At 38.8% G+C, this 18577-nt stretch overlaps 1 protein-coding gene and 1 pseudogene across 1 annotated transcript; both read left to right on the top strand.

The window, feature by feature from the left end:
- The first annotated feature begins 1079 nt into the window (after positions 1 to 1079).
- LOC132130264 (uncharacterized) lies at positions 1080 to 7275 on the top strand. Its single transcript, XM_059541962.1, has 9 exons — positions 1080 to 1414; positions 2962 to 5046; positions 5207 to 5301; positions 5498 to 5545; positions 5722 to 6100; positions 6209 to 6385; positions 6547 to 6635; positions 6835 to 6871; positions 7157 to 7275. Exons 1-9 carry the CDS (start codon positions 1285 to 1287, stop codon positions 7273 to 7275), a joined length of 3159 nt encoding a protein of 1052 aa, XP_059397945.1. The 5' UTR covers positions 1080 to 1284.
- Positions 7276 to 7302: 27 nt separating this feature from the next.
- On the top strand, positions 7303 to 9188 carry LOC132130339 (serine/threonine-protein kinase pim-2-like; annotated as a pseudogene).
- Positions 9189 to 18577: the final 9389 nt, after the last annotated feature.

Genomic DNA, 18577 nt, shown 5'->3' with positions numbered 1-18577 from the left:
AACTTTTTTATACAAATAATCTTTAAAAGAATGCTTTAAACAAAATTAGCTACATGTATTAAAGAGTTTGCAGCCAAAATCTCAATTAAACTGTTTTTACTATTATAATTTAATGTTTCTGTTGTCAGATAACGAAATGAATATTATAATGACTGAAACGCTGTCCATTAAGACTACATAACCAGCTCTCAATTAATCTGCATTAAAATCCTATTCACGACATTGTCTAATGAAATAAAATAAACATTTAATTAAGACAATGGCTGTGCTGTGATTTCCGGATATACTTGAATGTAAAATAGAGTTAGAAGAAACCGAATATCTTGGTTTTTTTTTTTTTTTTGTTAACTGAAAGTGCTGCTCTTTTCTGCGCTCGCTGAACAGAGAAGATGCAGAGAGAGAGGCGTGTGCGCGCGATGGGAAAGAGAGACCGCTCGCGCATGTGCGGCAGAACCAGAGACAAAATAATTTTTGTCCAAGAAAGTCGCTAAATTTGTCGCTCGTCGCTTTTTTTGATAAAAGTCGCTAAATCTAGCGACAAAATCGCTAAATTGGCAACACTGGAACGAACTGATTCTTTTCAATTAACCTTTTAAATCGGTTCGCAGTACAGTCGTAAATCGCACAAAATGATTCATTCGCGAATTAGAATGATCCGATTGCCGCTGTTCTCTAGTCTAGTTGACAACTCACTGATTCAAATACAAAAGAACCGGGGAATCTTGTGAGCGCGCGCGACTGGCGCTGATAAAAGGTAAGTAACTAATGTCGAATTTTAGAAATAATTATTGTAATCGAAAATCATATTTAGGTCAAACCTCTCAGTTGTTTGTGAACTAAATCTGATTTAATGGATGCTATATGCTATAAATATAATTATAATTAATAATATAATATAATTGAAAAAGGAGTACTTTTACTGGAGTATTATTTTATTCTTCGTAATGTTATCTCTGTAGCCTACTATCACCAACGGCTCTTTGCGAGCAGCGGTTTGTGATGTCACTGGCATACGCAGGAGCTCCGCCCACAGCGGAAAACGGACCAATCACCAATGGCGCTCTGAGCAGCTTTGGAACGTCTGTTAGTTTGTGACATCACAGTCTATGCGGGTATAAAAAGCTCGCTTTGATAAATCAGTTTAATCATTTGTGGTTTATTGCTAGTTGCATAGTCTTCACTTTGCACATCTTGCAGCCAACACTAGTCATTTTATTGCTAGTTGCATTCTAGTATTTCCCTCACATTGCATTTATTCCAGCCAACGCTAGTTACTATTTCAAAATGGTACTCTTAACGTTGCTTGGAGTAACTGCTTTAATTCTAAGAGAAAGGAAGAAGGTCAACATCACTCACTCAGGTCAAAAAGAAAATACAGAGCAGAGTGATGTACCACCTGTGAAGAGTCCTGATGGTAAACGATATGTCCATGTTATGAGAATATTCCACTCCTTTTCTTTACTGTAGTCTGCAAACGTCTCTTCACTTATTTTGATGTTTAAATATTTTTTGGAGGACACAGTCAAAATTCAGTTTTATAAAACCTGTATAACTTTATACAACACAACATAACATACCAGTTAAACTAAATTCAGAAACATAATAACCACACACAGTCTGGACGTTGCATACTTTCAAGTTCATGTGTTATATGCTAAGATTACTTTGCATGGTTTGGATGACCTTACTAATCACACACACAACTAATTTAGGAGCTGTAAAGGCACCTTTAAAAAAAAAAATATATATATATATATATATATATGTTGACTGTTTTTAAACATTTCCCTTATTTAAAAATGCAATGCTCATGGTGCAAACAAAACAGATAAAAATAAAAAGCCATAAATAACACATCCGTGCAAGTACACATAGACCAATTACTTAAAAAGTAGAAATCAAGGCCTCCAAAAAATTACTTCATAATTTACAGCAAGCTTAGCTGCAGTTATATGAGTATTAGGGGTGTGACAAGATCCCACGAGATGAGATTTTTAGACTTTTTTGAAGAAATCCTCAATGATAAAATATATAGGGAAAAACTTATTTTCAAGAAGTCCTTTTTTTTGTCTTTTATTCAACTGACAAACACAAAATGCAAAAAAATGTATGTGCATTTTGAAATCAACTTTATCAAAGTAAACTTCTATTTTAATGAATTATATGCAGCAATAAACAACATGAAAAATAGATTCTGGATAAATTGAGAATAATTTTTTTTATATTTAGGCCTATAAATTGGAAATCACGATTCTCTCATGATTCTAAAGAGAAAAAAAAGCTAAAAAAATGTTTTTTACAAAATGACAATTTACTAGTGGTTCTGAAAAAAAAATGTTTATTGCTTAAGTCTTTTTAAAAATATATTAATTTGAACTAAATAATAAAAAAGTCAGTGTCTCAATTCATAAAGACCTGTTTCTTAGTTAGAATCTTTTGAATTAATGATTCAGTGACAAATAGTTTTTTGCCTTACAATACTTTCGTTTTAATAGCTACTGTAGAGAGACTAAATGTTATACCCATACTATAAACATTTATCCCAGTACTTCGGTTATCTAAATGTCTGTAACACAGAAATAATGATGTGTTGTTGAAAAGACTGTTTGTGTTACTCTTTCTGGATCAGCTGCAGCATGAATGATTCATTAACATGGAGAGCAACAAAACGTGCTTCTCACGCTCCACTGACACTCGCGATGTGAAACAGTCATAACAGAAATAGCTGAATCATTGTCATTCAGGAATAAGATTGCATGGGTGTTTGAATTGAGATCGCCATCTTTAAATGATTAATCTTGCAGCTCTAATGTATTTCAAGATTTATTCGTCACATACAAGATTATAAACACTGCAAATTGTTTTGCACATCGGATCTCGTCATATCCCTAAAATTAATGGAATATTTCATAAATTTTCTTTTTATGATTAATATCTTTTGGTTTGTATTCTCCCCTTTAGGCCGAGAACTCGATGACCCAGATACAGTCTGTGCCACCTCCAGCTGTAATAATGACATCCACCAATCTACAGTCTGTGCACCATCCGACTCTTCTGTTGACTTCTCTCCAGCTTCTTTCAGTGCCACATCCAGCAGTACTGATAATGCCCCCCAAGCTACAGTCTGTGCTGCGTCCGGCTGTAGTAATGATGTCTCCAAAGCTACAGTCTGTGTCGCATCCGGCTGTAGTAATGACGTCTCCAAAGCTACAGTCTGTGCCGCGTCCGGCTGTAGTAATGATGTCTCCAAACCTACAGTCTGTGCTGCATCCGGCTGTAGTAATGACATCTCCAAAGCTACAGTCTGTGCCGCGTCCGGCTGTAGTAATGACGTCTCCAAAGCTACAGTCTGTGCCGCGTCCGGCTGTAGTAATGATGTCTCCAGACCTACAGTCTGTGCCACATCACTCTGTGCCGCTTCCGGCTGTAGTAATGACGTCTCCAAAGCTACAGTCTTTGCTGCATCCGGCTGTAGTAATGACATCTCCAAAGCTACAGTCTGTGCCGCGTCCGGCTGTAGTAATGACATCTCCAAACCTACAGTCTGTGCTGCATCCGGCTGTAGTAATGACGTCTCCAAAGCTACAGTCTGTGTCGCGTCCGGCTGTAGTAATGACGTCTCCAAAGCTACAGTCTGTGTCGCGTCCGGCTGTAGTAATGACATCTCCAAAGCTACAGTCTGTGTCGCGTCCGGCTGTAGTAATGACATCTCCAAACCTACAGTCTGTGCTGCATCCGGCTGTAGTAATGACGTCTCCAAAGCTACAGTCTGTGTCGCGTCCGGCTGTAGTAATGACATCTCCAAACCTACAGTCTGTGCTGCATCCGGCTGTAGTAATGACGTCTCCAAAGCTACAGTCTGTGCTGCATCCGGCTGTAGTAATGACGTCTCCAAAGCTACAGTCTGTGTCGCGTCCGGCTGTAGTAATGACATCTCCAAAGCTACAGTCTGTGTCGCGTCCGGCTGTAGTAATGACGTCTCCAAAGCTACAGTCTGTGTCGCGTCCGGCTGTAGTAATGACATCTCCAAACCTACAGTCTGTGCTGCATCCGGCTGTAGTAATGACGTCTCCAAAGCTACAGTCTGTGTCGCGTCCGGCTGTAGTAATGACGTCTCCAAAGCTACAGTCTGTGTCGCGTCCGGCTGTAGTAATGACGTCTCCAAAGCTACAGTCTGTGCCGCGTCCGGCTGTAGTAATGACGTCTCCAAAGCTACAGTCTGTGCCGCGTCCGGCTGTAGTAATGACGTATCCAAAGCTACAGTCTGTGCCGCGTCCGGCTGTAGTAATGACGTCTCCAAAGCTACAGTCTGTGCCGCGTCCGGCTGTAGTAATGACATCTCCAAAGCTACAGTCTGTCCCGCATCCGGCTGTAGTAATGACGTCTCCAAAGCTACAGTCTGTGCCGTGTCCGGCTGTAGTAATGATGTCTCCAAAGCTACAGTCTGTGCCGCGTCCGGCTGTAGTAATGACGTCTCCAATGATAATGTCCCCCAATGTGCAGCCTGTGCTCTATTAGACATTAGTGATAACTTCACCCAAGCTACAGTCTGGTCCGTGTTAGCCAATGGTGATGACGTCTCCCAATGTGCAGCCTATGCCCTGTTAGATGACAGAGATGACTTCCCCCAAGCTACAGTCTGTGCCTCATCCAGCTGTAGTAATGACGTCCCCCAAATTAGGTCCAAATCAAGTGATGACGTCTCTTTTTTCACTGCCATGTCTAGCTTAAGTGATGATGTTGCTCCAGCTTTATTCTCTGTGATGTCCAAAAACAATAATGACGCCCCTCCAGTTTTACTTCATGTCACATCTGACTGTAAAGATGACGCCCTCCAAACATCAGTCCGTTGTGAAGCTGACTTGAGTGTCGACGTCCCTCAGTCTCCATTTCACGAAACATTAGACTGTAGAGTCAGTGTCCCCCAAGCTTCAGCCTGTGCAGCGCCCGACTGTAGTGTTGATGCTCCCCAAGCTACAGTTTGTCAGACAGAGGACACTGTCCCACCTCAGTCAAGCCAACTACAAGAGGATGAGACAACTATTGGTCAGTGTGCTACCAAAGCATAATCTAACACACACTTTTATGCTTAACATTTACCTTAATTACACTTTTTTATTATTAATTTTAATATATTGTAATAATAGATGAAGTGCTGTCGCTGTTGGACATTTTCTGTTAACATCTCTAATTTATGTTTTAACAGTCATCAATTCACGCCGTTATGAAATCAAAGGTCATCTGGGTGAAGGAGGCTTTGGAACTGTTTATGCAGCGACTCGTTTGGATGATGGCCTACAGGTATCCATTCGCATTAATTACAATATTTATCTAGCTAATCATTTTTGTCCTATTATACTTCTCTCGCATGCACTCTTAGTGTATCTTATATTCACTATTTAAAGCTCCTTGTCTGTCAGATCTCTTTACACATGCTTAGAATATAAATGCATAAACATGTCCATGTCCTTACATCTCTTTTTGTTTTGTTGATTAGGTGGCAGTAAAATTTGCCTCCATCTGGGACACGAAACTCATCAGCATTGTAAGTAGTCTGTGCTCTCTCTGTTTCTCCTCTCAGTCACTGTTTTTAATTTCCAGAATCTCATATTAACATTGATCACAGAATCTAAATGATTTTCAGTTGGCAATTTACCATTCTCCGCAGAATGTCCATGACTGTTATCCATCTAAGCATCATAACAACTGTCTTTCTTCTAGGACGGCTATCCTGAACCTCTTCCACTGGAGGTGGCTTTGCAAATTCTTGCAAATAAAGGCCCCAGGGTTCAGGAAATCATCCAGCTTCTGGATTGGCAGGTGGAGCCTGACTATTACTTTATGGTGCTAGAGCGGCCCATGCCCTGTCAGTCCTTGTATGAATATTTAAAGTGCTATGAGGGCACCATTGAAGAGGACGTGGCACGAGTTATAATGCACCAGGCAATATTCGCAGCCCGAACATGCTGCCTGCGTGGAGTGTTTCACCGGGACATTAAGATGGAAAACCTTCTGATTAACCCGGACACACTCCAAGTCAAATTAATTGACTTTGGGTGCGGTGCAATCCTCACCGACGCGGGTTACACGTCCTTTGCTGGTATGTATGATCCCTCAAACCTGGAAAGTGGGTTGATGCGTTGAGGGCCGTTCTGTATTATTCAATTAAAGATGCTATTTTAATGGAAACAAAATCTCTTTCATCCAGGCACAACAGAGTACTGCCCTCCAGAGTATTACATGACCGACAAGTACCACGGGGAACCAGCGACAGTGTGGTCACTCGGGATCCTCTTGTTTGTGATACTTTTTTATAAATTTCCAAAGAGACGGGACCTGCAGAAGATAAATGGTAAAAGCTGGACCAAAGCTGGCTTTTCGAAAGGTGAGATCTTCACTTCAGCAAAAATAAATATTGTTTCCAAATCTTTAAAGAAACATCTGAGCCTAGTGGCTTTATGAAGGATGGTGGTTTGGATAATTTGACTGATGATCAAAGTGAAATTCAAGGTAATAATCAGACGTCTCTCTCTTCTTTCTTCACAGAATGCTGTGATTTTATTCGCTGCTGTCTACAGATCGACCCGAAGCAGCGAATAGAACTGGACATGCTCAGTCTCCATGACTGGTTTATGGTAAATACATTTAGATGATTTTGAAATAATTTGGATTTAGTTTGTATGAGACTATAGACATTAGCTTTCTTACGCTTCCTTTCAGTACATGCTGTAACTATCATGTAGTCAATCCTCATGCACTGCACAGATGACATGATGTGACATGATGTGTTTTTTTTGTAATGTATTTTGATACTAAACCTGATTTTTCTTTCAGATCACAGACAAGGAGAATAACAACAGCACAATTATGGGTCAGTTTTCCATAAGTGACCCATACACACACACAGTCTTTTATCAGCAGTTCAATGGTTTATGCTTTACATTTACTTTAATATGCACTTTCTTTAAGAATAATTTGAAAAAAGGTACACAATTTACACATGAAAAAAAATTGTTTCTATAGTTTCCTTAAATAGTCTTCTATACATACATATCCAGTGTCTAAATTCATATGAATCAGAATCATAGTTTTAGATGACGTAAGTGCTGTCTCTGATTGACATTTTATGTCAAGGTCTTTATTTATCTGTTAACAGACATCAATTCATGGCGTTATGTAATGGGCATTCAGCTGGGTGAGGGAGGCTTTGGAACGGTTCATGCAGCCACCCGTTTGGAGGATGTCTGTTCAGGGAAAATTATTGAAATGATGTGAAATCTGTTCTGAATTGAATTCTTTTTTTGTTTTGTTGATCAGGTGGCGATTAAATTTGTCTCCAACAGCAAGACGAAATTCATCAGCATTGTTAGTAGGCTGCGCTCTCTCTGTTTCTCCTCTCAGTCACTGTTTTTGATATTAACATTAATCACAGTGATTTTTCAGTTGGCAATCTGCCGTTCTCAACAGTTTCTCCATAACTTGTTTAAGTCTGACCATCACAACTGTCTCTCTTCTAGGACGGTTATTCAAAGCCTCTTCCTCTGGAGGTCGCTCTGTTACTTCTGACAGACGAAGGCCCTCGGTTTCAGGAAGTCATCCAGCTTCTGGACTGGCGGGTGGAGCCTTACCGCTATATTTTGGTCCTTGAGCGGCCCATGCACTTTGAGGAACTGAATTGGTTTCTCCTGCAGCGAATAGTGACCATTGAAGAGGACGTGGCACGAGTTATAATGCACCAGGCAATATTCGCAGCTCGAACATGCTGCCTGCGTGGAGTGTTTCACCGGGACATTAAGCTGGAAAACCTTCTGATTAACCCGGACACACTCCAACAAGTCAAATTAATTGAAACCAGCTACAGTGTGGTCACTCGGGATCCTCATGTTTGTAATGCTGTGTGGGAATTTTCCAAAAAAACGAGACCTGCGCAAGATCAAAAGTAACACCTGGAGCAAAGATGGCTTGTCAAAAGAATGCTGTGAACTTATTCGCTGCTGTCTGCAAATCGATCCAAAGCAGCGGATTGAACTGGAGAAGCTCAGTCTCCATGAATGGTTTATGGTAGATTCATTTTGAAGAATTTTTTTTAAATTTGTTTTGGTTTAAGGGTAGACACTGCAGGCAAAAACTTTTTTTTCATGCACCTGTCAATTTTGAGACTTTTGGCTTTTTTTTATTAAGTGTTTTTTCATACTAGTAGAAAGAAAACACCCAAAAGTCTCAGTTAAGTGTTTATTTTGTAGCACATTATCTATTTGTGTCCATAGATTTCAATTACAATACATATTTTTAAAGGCTGTTTTCTCAAAATGAGTTTTTTACTACAACACTGAGCCATAAATCTCCACTTCAGTAGCACTTACACATACCAAACTTTACATTTTTATTCCTGTCTATAGTCTGAAGGTTTTTACATGGGGATTTGTTCATATATAATTGTTTTTTTTTAATTTATTCCCCAAAAATTTTGAAAATATATTGTTTTCTGGCTGTTCAAAGTATTTGCTGAAATTATGGAGTGACAAAAAGAGCAGAATTCCTTCTAAATGTAAAAACATTTGACTCTAATATGTAAAAAAATTGAACAAGAATTTTGAAACTGTCTTCACCCACTGAGATTTGTGTACTAGAAATGCATGCAAATTAACACGTTTAATTAAATAATGCCTCAATTGCATATTTAGACATAACATTTTAGAAAACTTGTAATGCAAAAAATGTTTGCAAATATCAATGTATTCAAACAACTGGCTAAGTAAGGTGATAACTATTACTTTTGTTTTTTTACCCTATTCACCTGTAGTGTCTCACCTTAATTATCAAACTATAGACATAAGCTTTCTATTCTTTTCCTTTTGCTGCAAGTGTTCTATAGTGAGGTGACAAATTTGGGGCTGTATGTTCATACCTCCTTTTACTTATGTTCTTACATTTCCGTTGTTTTTACTTTAAATATTCTCCCTCTCTTTGTAAGTTTTTCTATGTTGTATAATGTTTTTAAACCGTAAACCTGATTTATTTATTTTTTTCAGACTGCAGACAAGAAGAAATGAGGGGGAAAAAAGAAAATAGTGTAAGTAATGACAAGAAAATGATAGAAAGCTCAGCGACAGCCATGACAGGAAGCCAATGCTGCTTCAAGCCCTCAGAAATTAAACTGCAGAAGTGGAGAAGTGTACTCTAATGAAAATATTAATGGTCACCCCAGTCCCCAACCAAAAACAAAAAACTACTAATAATATATAAAATTATTTCAAATCACACACACAAAGAGAAAACATGCACAACTAACACACAATGTTTGGGTAAATAATATAGAGACCAAATAAAAAATAGAAATTAATAAACAAGCAAACAAACAATGAATCCCTTAAACAAAATCAATTTATCCTACAAAGAAATTAAAGAAATTAAAAGGAATCTAGAACAATTGAAATAAACTAGCCCAATTATTAGTGTGGCCTTAGCCATCACAAAGGTGCATAAAAATGTTAATAAATATAAAAATGTGCACTGCTATGTTGTATATTTCTATTTATTAATATAAAAAGTTAAATAACATTAATTATATAAATAGTGCATGAAATTAAATGTAGTTTTCTATAACAACAGTATATAACATAGATATACTGAACAATATTATAAATGCAACACTTTTGTTTTTGCCCCCATTTATGAGCTGAACTTTTCTATGTACACTCCTTTGCCGAGTTAATTTGTGTTTTTATTGATGGCATTTTGAATGCACTTAGATACCATGACAAGATCCTGAGGCCCATTGTTGTGCCATTCCTCCACGACCATCCCCTCATGTTGCAGCATGATAATGCATGGCCCCAGGGGCGGAGTGGTACCAAAAAATCTACCGGGAAACTTCGTAAACCACCGGCCCTCGGTGGTCAAAAAAATTAAATGCTAAAAAATATATACTACTAACATCATAACCCTTGCAAAATTATTTTAAATATATTAAGAAAGCCACTGCTACTGGTCACGTGGTCAATGGTTAGACTGATTTGTTTAGATCCAGTGAAACTGCTACCTTGACAACGCCACGTGAGAGGCGTTCACACTGCCGCTGACTTGAGCTTCCAAAGTTACCGGAAGTCATTCATTTTCAATGGAAGCTGGCTTCTCTCAGCTGCAAGGAGCGTCAAATTCCTTGACGTTGCGTTTTGAGTGACCAGATCGTCAATCCGAGAGTTGAAAATGGCTCAACTTTATGGTAATAATGAGCTATGACGCGGTTCAGCGGCAAAACGCCAGCAACCAATCGGAATATAGACGTCCTTCACGCTGGCTGATTCCGCAGAAACATACGATGTAAACTTTTGTTCAAAACATACATAAAATGTGAGCATATCACTTGCTAATCATTTATGAATGTTTTTGTAAATTATATAGTTTATCATAAACTAACCACTTATAAATTACTTACAACTGAACTTTTATTATAAAGTGTTACTGATTATTAATTGGCGTTGGCGACGTCATTATAGTTTGAATATATATAATACACACACCACTGTCTACCTACCACTAATTAAATTAGTCATTATTATTAGGATACCAACATTTACTAGCTTGTGCTAGTTCACGGGCAGCTAGCAATAATGTACGTTAATGCTTGAGCGGCACCACTGTTTTTTCTGTCAATTCACCTGTTGACGCCTGATTTCGGAATAAATCCGTAATTTTTGAGCACTTTGATGCATTCTCCTCCAGCATCCGCTTCTTCTTCATTCTGGCCTTTTCGGCTCCTCCTTTGTCCTTTCTCTTATTGCCTTCCATGGTGGTATCGTTAAATGTTACGCAACCACGCTAATCCTTCCTGACTGTCAATTTTTTTGTTTTTTCTAGAATTTGCGCGCTTTCTCTCTCTCTCTCTCTCTCTCTAGTCTGGCGTGTGCCATTTTTGGGTCATGCCATTAGACGAGAGGGCAGGGGGCGCTCATTATCTCCCTACATTTCTGTAAACAGAATTGACCTGCAATCGGTTCATTGGATAAACGAATTCCCCATTCCCTGGAGGTTTTACTCCATTCTATGTTAATTTAAGAACAAACAAATGAATTAAATACTCATATTTTGCTCCCGCTCCCGCTCTCGCTCCGGCCACTCTCACGGCCGTTATGAATAATTTATAATGGGCCGATCATGAAAATTCATCAGCCGGCCGGGAAACGTCCCGATCGTCCCGATTGCCACTCCGCCCCTGCACGGCCCCATGTTGCAAGGATCAGTACACAATTCCAGGAAGCTGAAAACATCACAGTTCTTGCATGGCCAACATACTCACCAGACATGTCACCCATTGAGCATGTTTGGGATGCTCTGGATCGGCGTATACGACAGCATGTTCCAGTTCCTGCCAATATCCAGCAACTTCACGAAATGCCGCCGGTGGCAACCGAGAGAATAAAAGGTACTCCTTCTTTCTTTGCGTGAACATTTTGGGTGGCATTTTGCAAATCTTCCCACATAGTGACGTAGATGTGTGTTTAAACGAGCCGTTTTAGGGGGCATAGCAGAGTCTTAACTTTGATAAAGAATATTTCTTTGGATTTGAGACTTTAGTCTTTGCAACTTTACAGATCTTCTTTATGCACCACCAAAGGCTTGTAACACTCCAAATAGAAAGGAAAAATCGCATCATATGACCCCTTTAAAACAAGAACTAACATTATTTGATCATATCTGATATTTTAAGAGTTTTATTGATATATATCAATATTCTGTTCTACAGAAAAATTAAAAATTGTATAGTCAAGGTATGAGGACTTTTAAGTTGAAGTGTTTTCTGTTCCATATTGTTTCCTGTCTTTAGTTCCTGTTTCCCTTGTTGCATAGTTATTCCAATTTGTTGTCATAGTACTTCATAAGCTCCACCCTCCTTGTTACCCCATTACCCTTTGCGTATATACCACTGTGTTTGTTTTGTTCAGGCATCAAGCTCCGGTGGTCAAGTAGCTTGATTGACCAAGGATTTCAGCATGCCCTACACAGATGGTTGAGAGTTCAGTATTCGTAGAGACTTTCACACTAGAGCCTCTCTACAGAATGTCATGGGGGCTACATCAGTGTTTTCAGCCATCATGTATGTTGCACCTGAAGCTGCAAAGGCATTTCTTAGGTGTGCGAGATTGGAGTCAAGTTTGGGGGACCCACTACTGATGTCACCACTAATGTTTTCACACCTGGTTTTCTGTTGGAAGTGTGCATTACTGTCCCAGTCAAACGACAAAGCGCAGGGCCCTTAACGCACACTAAATCCACAATATCTTGAATACTGCTCCAGAGCAGTATTCAACGCTTAGTGTATCCCATCCTGAAATAAATTGTGAGACTTTGTAGGGTTTAGTGTCTAAATTAAGTTAAAGGTGCCATGTGCAAAAATTGAGGTAAAAATATCCAAAAAATGACCTACACGCATCAAAAGAATGAGAAGAAATAAGGGCGATGATGTCATTAAAAAAATATCAAGTTATAGTGCTGCAGAGATATCAACCTTAATTGGCATTAGCATTACTAGCCCCGGCCCGACAGGTGTCGTAATACCAGTTTCGGCCATGGGAGGTGGTATGCGGGCAACATAACCACCAGCCAACCTGCAATACACGAATAACTCGCACGGCTTGTGGGCGTAATCTAACCTGATGTCAATCGTGTGGAAAGTACAGCCCACTACTTCATTTCAGTTCAGGGAAGAGAGCGGAAGGATGACTGAAGCCCTTGGCAAGAGACCACCACCCGCTACAGGGAAACAACCGCGCTCGGAATCACAAATCAAATCCGATAAGAAAAGGAGCCGAACCAGAGTAAACATCGGCACTGCTTTCAATCGCTGGAGACAACTGATGGACCTGAAAGAAATGAGGTTCGACACCGAACTTGCCACATTTCTTTTGGATTGGTAAGTTAGATGCTGTTAGTATTTCGCTAGAAGTTGGTTTTATATGTTTGTGTATTTTTTTTTCGGGAAGTTATAACATAGAAATGTATCGAAGGCTGTTCGATAAACGTGCTAATGTTAGCGATGGCTAACCGTAGCTGCGTTTGGTAATTAGCTAGCTATAACTTACCCATTTTTTATATCATAACTAACCTGCTCTGTCTAGTCTGTTGGTCTCTGTGTCCTCTTTGCTTCGTGGTTTTTCTGTACGTGAGAAAATTGATGTGTTGCATGAAAGCATGTGAAAAGAGTCAATTGCGTGTGTCTCACGGTGAATGCTTGAGAGTTGGCAGCTCTGGTTACATTGGTTGGCGCTAGCTTGGTCAACATCAGCTGTCTGATGTTGACCAATGATGTTGACAGAATGCTGTCTGTCAAATTAATTTAATTCAAATAATGTGTATATACAACTCAAAATGTAATATGAACAAAACGAATAGGAACATATTCACTGGTAAAGGTGAAGGGGAGTAGCTTGAAGATGTCATGTTTCAAAATCACTTGACATCACCCAACGTTCCTCTGGAGGCAAAACGTCCTCTTATAGCAGCGGTTCTCATTTCCAGTCCTCGCGCCCCACTGCTCTGCATATTTTGCACGTTTCTCTTTGTTAACACACCTGATTCAGGTAATCAGCTCGTTAGAAATGAACTCCGTGCATGAACTGTGTTCCAATTGTTCATTGCTCCCTACTCCCTGAGCAGGGGAAATCTGTTGAAGTTTACCTCACATCGAAACATTCATTCACTGATTTGTGCTGTGCAGCATCTTTAAACATGGACAACTGTGACATCATATACCTCTGTAAATCGATACAATTTAAATTCACGTCTTGCACACTTCAATGCACTTTGATTGGAACATATAGCTACGTTCGCCTCGAACTGGAATCATGGCTGAATATCCTGTGATGTCCACTTCGCAGGGCACTTATGTTCGAATAGAACAAATGTCTGAAGCGCTAAGAGAAACGTTCAAAATGTGCAGAGCAGTGGGGCGCGAGGACTGCAATTGAGAACCGCTGTCTTATAGGCTTCGGCTATCCTCTAGGGTTGTTGTGAAGGTAGGGGCGGAGCATAGAGACTATGCCATTTCTCGTTTGTTACTCTAGAGTAGACCAATTCACTTTATTGAGGCATACTGCCCCCATCTGGTATGGAATGTGGAGTATGACTTGATTTTTTTGCCAGACATGACAGATGGCACCTTTAAAGCAAAATTCAGCATTTGCTTACTGCATAAGACAGATTTGTAGAGGTGAGTGTTTGTGAAAGTCAAACTGTCTTTTTGTTCTCGTTCCGCTACGAGATGCATCTGCAAGTCTCAGGACGTTCCCAAAGTAAATGCATATATATAATTTCACCACAGTGTGGATGGGGTTGTGGCTGGAAAAAAAACCTAACCACATTTACTGCGTCACATTAGGCAAGTGACCCAGTTTTACATGCATGATTTATTAGAGGTGTGACTCGTGAGAGTCTCTAATCAAGTGGTTGTCCAGGTGTATGTGTAAAATTTGAGCATGAATATGTCGGTTTTACATGCATATTGCAAACATTTAATATTTTATTAATTAACACTTAATCAACTTTCAGATTTAGACAGCAAACAACTTAAAGTGATAGTTCACAAAATAAAAAATTCTGTTGTGTCATTCCTAATTTTTTTATTTCGTGGGTTATGTAAGGAGATGTCCAAACTACCCTTTTCAATAAAATGAAAATGGATGGTGGCTTATGCCAACAAGCTCCAAAAAAAAAAAAAACAACAGTATATGTATAATTACAGTAATCCATATGGCCATATTTTGCTGTAGTGTGTCAGTAGGAAATATCAGTTTACATTTCCAAACATTATTTTTGCCATTCATTGAAATAATCCAGTGACAGCAGCCAGTGCTCCACACAGAGATCTGATCTGATCATCATCAGTCTGTCTGGAATAACATGAAGAAACAGAACAAAATGAGACAGACTCAATCCAGAAGAACTGTGTAAGTGAGATAATCTAGTTGAGTATGCAGCAGCTGGTTTGGGCAAAAAAAACCTCTACATTTAAAAAACTAAAATATAAATTTTGTAATATGAGGGTCAGTTCTATGACATATGTATTACAAAGTACTTTTTATGTTCTCCTCTGTAGGCATGAGCCATCTCATTGTTGAAAAGATGGATAAAGTACTATTAAAATAGTGTTAATTTGTGTGATAACTGACCTCAGTATATCATGTATTTTATGCAGTATAAACGAGATTCATTTCTATTTTATGTAGGCAGAAATCAAGAGACTGTCTAAAAGATATGCTACACCACGTGATTGTAAAATCTGGTTCAAATAAACAGCATTTTAGAGGAATCTCCAAAATGTTTTACACTTAAAAATATTTTTGGATTGGACTATTTTTAGAGTTTACACCAAAAATGTTTTTGTTTTATTAGAGAAGTCACTGTGACATTTTGCGACTTTTTGGGATTCAGCTTACGGCATTTCTCATTCATTCCTATGCATCCATAAAGGGTGTTGCACAACTTGAAATTCACATCAAGGCCGTAAAATAAAGGGTTTATTTTGCATACCTGACTTGCATGTAAAGAGCAATCCTAATGACCGCATGAACTGTTGTACATATGCAGTGGCAGGAGATCGTTTGGTTTTTCTTACTAAGTGAAGCCCAACATAACCACAGACACAATCTTCTAAAAACACACACAGATATCCAGACCACATATATATCCACATTTGCACTTTAACACAGGTTTTTGTTTTTCAGTCATGGGACTTTCTGATGACTTCTTATTAGGGCTGTCACGGTATTAGATTTTTCATATCACGGTTATTGTGGACATAAGAATGATATTAGAAACAATGGGGGGGGGTATCAGTCAAATAATTTTTTATTTTGTTTATTGAATTTTTATTTTTCACCCAACGAACATAAGGATACTAAATAAACAGGGCACAAGACTCTGGCTTTCTTCATCTTCCTTGCAGCTTCTTTGAAATAAGAGAGAAAATAATGTCAACTTCAACAGTATTTGAATAAATATTAATGGTAACACTTTACAGTAAGATGTCATTTGTTAACATTAATGTATTAACTTCTGTATTAGTCTTCTTGTGTGACAGGTGTCAGCATTAAGGAACAATACTGTCACCTGGGAGCTCAACTGATGCTTGAGTATTTACATGTGTTGTGAGTTTTCATGTGTGGTTTCAGTAACTTACAGTGACGGAGAAATAAGCTTAGTGTCAAGTGAAACTTTAGATCCAGACTCCACCGGAGCCGCTTAGTCAGTTTGTGTTCTGCGTGTGACTCAAGTGCTCTGCTCTCCACCCAAATATAAAAGCTGCTGTCCGTTAATGAAGGTTTAACAGATGAACTTGTTGCCCGTTTTTTCTCTTGTTGTGTCAGAAAGTGATAAAACGTCTTTGATTATACATTGGTCACTGTTGCTATGGTTACTGGTAAGGAACAAAGCCTGTAGAAATCAACCTCCAGCAAGTGTCAGGACTGTCTCCTCCTGAGGAGTCAACTAAAAAATGGCGGCAGGCTGGTGTAAGAGCATCTGCACGCACAGTGAGGCCAAGACTTTTGGACAAATGCATGGTGTCAAGAAGGGCAGCAAAGAAGCCACTTCTCTCCGAGACTGAAATTTTGTAGTACAGGGATTGGACAGCAGAAGACTGGTGCAAAGTTGTTTTCTCTGATGAAGCTCCCTTCTGATGGTTTGGGGCATCTGGAAAATCGATTGTTCGGAGAAGAAAAGATGAATGCTATCATGAGTCCTGTGTTGTGCCAACAGTGAAGCCTCCTGAGACCATCCATGTGTGAGGTGGCTCTCATAATTCTGCCCAAAAACACTGCCAGGAATAAAGAATGGTATCAAATGACCTACAAAAGTGGCTTCTTCCAACGATCCATGAGCAATTTGGTGATCTGTGCTTTTTCCAGCATGATGGAGCACCATGTCACAAAGCAAGAATGATAAAGAAGTGGCTCAAAGATCATTATTTTGAAATTTTGGATCCGTGGCCAGGCAAATCACTGGATCCCAATCCTATAGAGAACCTGTGGTCAGTCCTCAAAAGGCGAGTGAACAGGCAGAAGCCCACAAATTGTGATCAACTCTGAGATCTAATAAGGCAAGAATGGATCACCATCAGTCAGGATTTGGCCTAGAAGCAATATCCAGCATGCCAGAGCGATTAGCAGAGGTTATGAAAAACAAGGGTCAACACTGTAAATATTGACTCGTGTTTTTTTTGCCAATTATATGCTTATCATTGTTTTTCAGTATACCATAGACACATGTGGGAAAATAATCTACAAAAAATGTATGTCACTGCCAAAACTTTTGGCCATCACTGTAGTATTAGAGTTAGGTGTGGGGGAGAGGTTAGGATTAGCCAATCAGGTAGCAATTTGCCAAGGGGTCGAAAATGGGCACAAGACTGGGAGCATGAGCTATAACTTGGTTTTGTCATCATATTTAACCTTGACCCATGTAGCGATTGTTGGGAACAAACACAGCTCTATAAATAAGAATTATGAAGTCAGGAACTAGGGTTAAGGATAGAAGGGATACAGCAAAAACTACGGGGCATGGGTGCATTGATATAGCACAATTTTTCTCACACTGTACAACAATAATTATTTTTGCATTATTGTAAGCGGTAGGTTTAGGTTTGGGGTACATGTAGACGTTAATAAAACACAATCTAATAAGTAAAAAAAAATGTATTGTTAGCTTCTGGTTTTTGCTATATCCCTTCTAGCCACAACCCAGGACTGGTCTGTATGGGCTGAATAAAGCAAACCAGTGACGTTTGATGGATGATGATTGTAAAACGGTTACAGTGACATACGTACATTATAAGACGCGCGTTATTATTAATGTGCAAATAAACTGACCGTGTCTGTGCACTCTCCAATAGCTTTTTATACAAACACATTTCAGTATGGTTGAATGTCTTGCAAGTGTTTTATAATGGACACTCGCTGAAGAAGTGTGTATTATAGGAGTTTGAGATCGTCAGTTGCATTTATATGGGCAAAATACACAAAGGAACTGTTCACTGGTGATTTCCAGCTGCCTTCATATTGTCATATTCGACAGATTTAGAATGTTTTATTTACTTATTAAACTTTTGTTTTGCTCTGTTTAATAATATATAATTTGTGAATTTTGAAAAAAAAAGTCATTTATCTTAAATCTTGCAGTAAATAGCTTTTTGGGAATCATCTTTACTTTATCATCTTTAATCGTCGTTACCTTGGTAAAACATTGATCTTTATTTAAAATGTCTCAAGTCTTACTACTACTCCTTTTGTTATAATGGCATAATTCATACTGGATGTATGGTGTCCTAACTAGAAAAATTTTCACCAGCTAATTTTAACTAATTTTCTAAATAATAACAAATTTAATATAATATTATGAAAAAAAATATGTATTAATGATACATTTTTGTGGTTTGATGTTCTACTGAGAATGTGAAATTTCAGTAATTTTGTGGCACGATGCCGAATTTGCTCACTGCAGAAGTCAGACTCGTAGAGATGAGTGTTTGTGAAGAACATCAAGCATCAGTGTCTTGTTTTTGATGTGGGCTACTGGTGTGCAA

This window comes from Carassius carassius, chromosome 47 (genome assembly GCF_963082965.1).
Source record: "Carassius carassius chromosome 47, fCarCar2.1, whole genome shotgun sequence".
NCBI classification, from domain to species: domain Eukaryota; kingdom Metazoa; phylum Chordata; class Actinopteri; order Cypriniformes; family Cyprinidae; genus Carassius; species Carassius carassius.
This window is presented reverse-complemented; position numbering and strand designations above follow the sequence as displayed.